The sequence below is a fragment of the Pempheris klunzingeri genome, chromosome 6 (assembly GCF_042242105.1).
Source record: "Pempheris klunzingeri isolate RE-2024b chromosome 6, fPemKlu1.hap1, whole genome shotgun sequence".
Classification (NCBI taxonomy): Eukaryota; Metazoa; Chordata; class Actinopteri; order Acropomatiformes; family Pempheridae; genus Pempheris; species Pempheris klunzingeri.
Genome location: NC_092017.1, coordinates 29,118,881 through 29,120,913, shown reverse-complemented (window position 1 = coordinate 29,120,913; position 2,033 = coordinate 29,118,881). Strand labels below are relative to the sequence as shown.

The window sequence follows — 2,033 nt, the reverse complement described above, 5'->3', positions numbered from 1 at the left end:
TATATTATATTATATTATATTATATTATATTATATTATTTTATATTATATTATATTATATTATATTATATTATATTATATTATATTATATTATATCATGTAGTGATGTGATGTTAGATCAGGTTCTAGCTGCAGTCTGCCCTCTGCAGGTTAAAAAGTGGTAGTGTGGTAGTGGTGTAGGTCTGACAGTCTCGTCTCTCTGCAGGACCATGCCCCCCCCCCAGCAGCAGGGCTCTCTGTGCTCCTCCTCGGGGTCACTACCTGACATGAAGGACTGAAGTGTGAGGACGTGGCCCCCCCTGCTGGACTACCGCTGCACTGCAGGCCATGGCTGAGCCCAGCTACTCCGACCTGATCGCCAAACACTACAACTACACCGGAAAGTTCCGCAAGACGCAGCAGGACTCGGGCCTGAAGGCCGACTCGGTGGTCTTCATCATCGTGTGCTGCTTCATCATCCTGGAGAACATCCTGGTCCTGACCACCATCTGGAGGACCAAGAAGTTCCACAAGCCCATGTACTACTTCATCGGGAACCTGGCGCTGTCCGACCTGCTGGCCGGCGGCGTCTACACCGCCAACATCCTGCTGTCGGGCGCCAACACCTACAAGCTGACGCCCACGCAGTGGTTCTTCAGGGAGGGCAGCATGTTCGTGGCGCTGGCGGCTTCCGTCTTCAGCCTGCTGGCCATCGCCATCGAGCGCCACCTCACCATGCTGAAGATGAAGCTGCACAACAACGGCAACACGTGCCGCGTCTTCCTGCTGATCAGCACGGTGTGGATGATCGCGGCGGTGCTGGGCGGCCTGCCGGTGATGGGCTGGAACTGCATCCAGAGCATGACGCGCTGCTCCACCGTGCTGCCGCTCTACCACAAGACCTACATCCTGTTCTGCACCACCGTCTTCAGCATCATCCTCATGGCCATCGTGGCGCTCTACGCCCGCATCTACACACTGGTGCGCACTCGCAGCCGCAAGCTCGTCTTCCGCAAGGTGTCCAATGGCCGCAGCAATGCCGGCGCCAACATCAAGAGCTCGGAGAAGTCAATGGCGCTGCTGAAAACCGTCATCATCGTCCTGAGCTGCTTCATCGCCTGCTGGGCGCCGCTCTTCATCCTCTTGCTGCTGGACGCCGCCTGCGAGACGCTGAGCTGCCCCATCCTCTACAACGCCGAATGGTTCCTGGCGCTCGCCGTCCTCAACTCCGCCATGAACCCACTCATCTACACGCTGACCAGCAACGAGATGCGCCGCGCGTTCCTCAAGACGTTGCTGTGCTGCACCGCCTGCGTCCGGCCTGGCGCCAAGTTCAGCGGGCCGATCATGGGCGCCGAGTTCAGCCGCAGCAAGTCGGATAACTCCTCCCACCCGAACAAGGAGGAGGCGGAGCACTCGCCCCGGGAGACCACGGCGGCGTCCTCAGGGAACGTCGCCTCCTCGTCCTAACCGCTCGGCTGCAAACGAGTCGTAGAGTCTCAGACGTAGAGTTTGTACAGCGGACGGGTGTGAACGGCGCCCGGCGGCGTCCTCACGGACAGACCTGGGCCTTCGGCTGATCCGGACTCACAGCACTTATGGAGACTCTGGGACTGGTCGGACCGGGACCAGCGGGCCTCAGAGAGCAGCTCCACACTTTGTACGAAGCTCACGCCTGAAAAGTGTTACCATGGCGACCGGCCGGATGAGGTCGGCCTCAGCTCGTCCGTCCACGGCGGTCCAGGTCCCTCCAGGGATCCAGACCAGACCACGCCACAGGACTGAGCAGCAGGTGTGAGCTTCGTAGAACGTGTTCCTGACCCTCGAGGAGATCCAGACTTCGCACGGACCCTCTGAGCCCCCCTAGAACCTGTAGCGCCCAAACTCACTGCCCCAAAATATTTAAGACATGCAGATTAATTAAGTCCACTTCCCTTAAAAAACAACACTTCCCATGAGTCCAGAGCTCGGCTGCTTCTCACAGACCAGGCAGAGCTTCTTCCTGGTTCCCGCAGTGGAGACGAGGTCATGTGACTCCAGTCGTCTGACATAGAA

General features: G+C 57.7%; 1 protein-coding gene across 1 annotated transcript; it reads left to right on the top strand.

The window, feature by feature from the left end:
* The first annotated feature begins 311 nt into the window (after positions 1 to 311).
* On the top strand, positions 312 to 1,448 carry s1pr1 (sphingosine-1-phosphate receptor 1). The gene has a single exon (XM_070832570.1). It carries the CDS (start codon positions 327 to 329, stop codon positions 1,446 to 1,448), a length of 1,122 nt encoding a protein of 373 aa, XP_070688671.1. The 5' UTR covers positions 312 to 326.
* Positions 1,449 to 2,033: the final 585 nt, after the last annotated feature.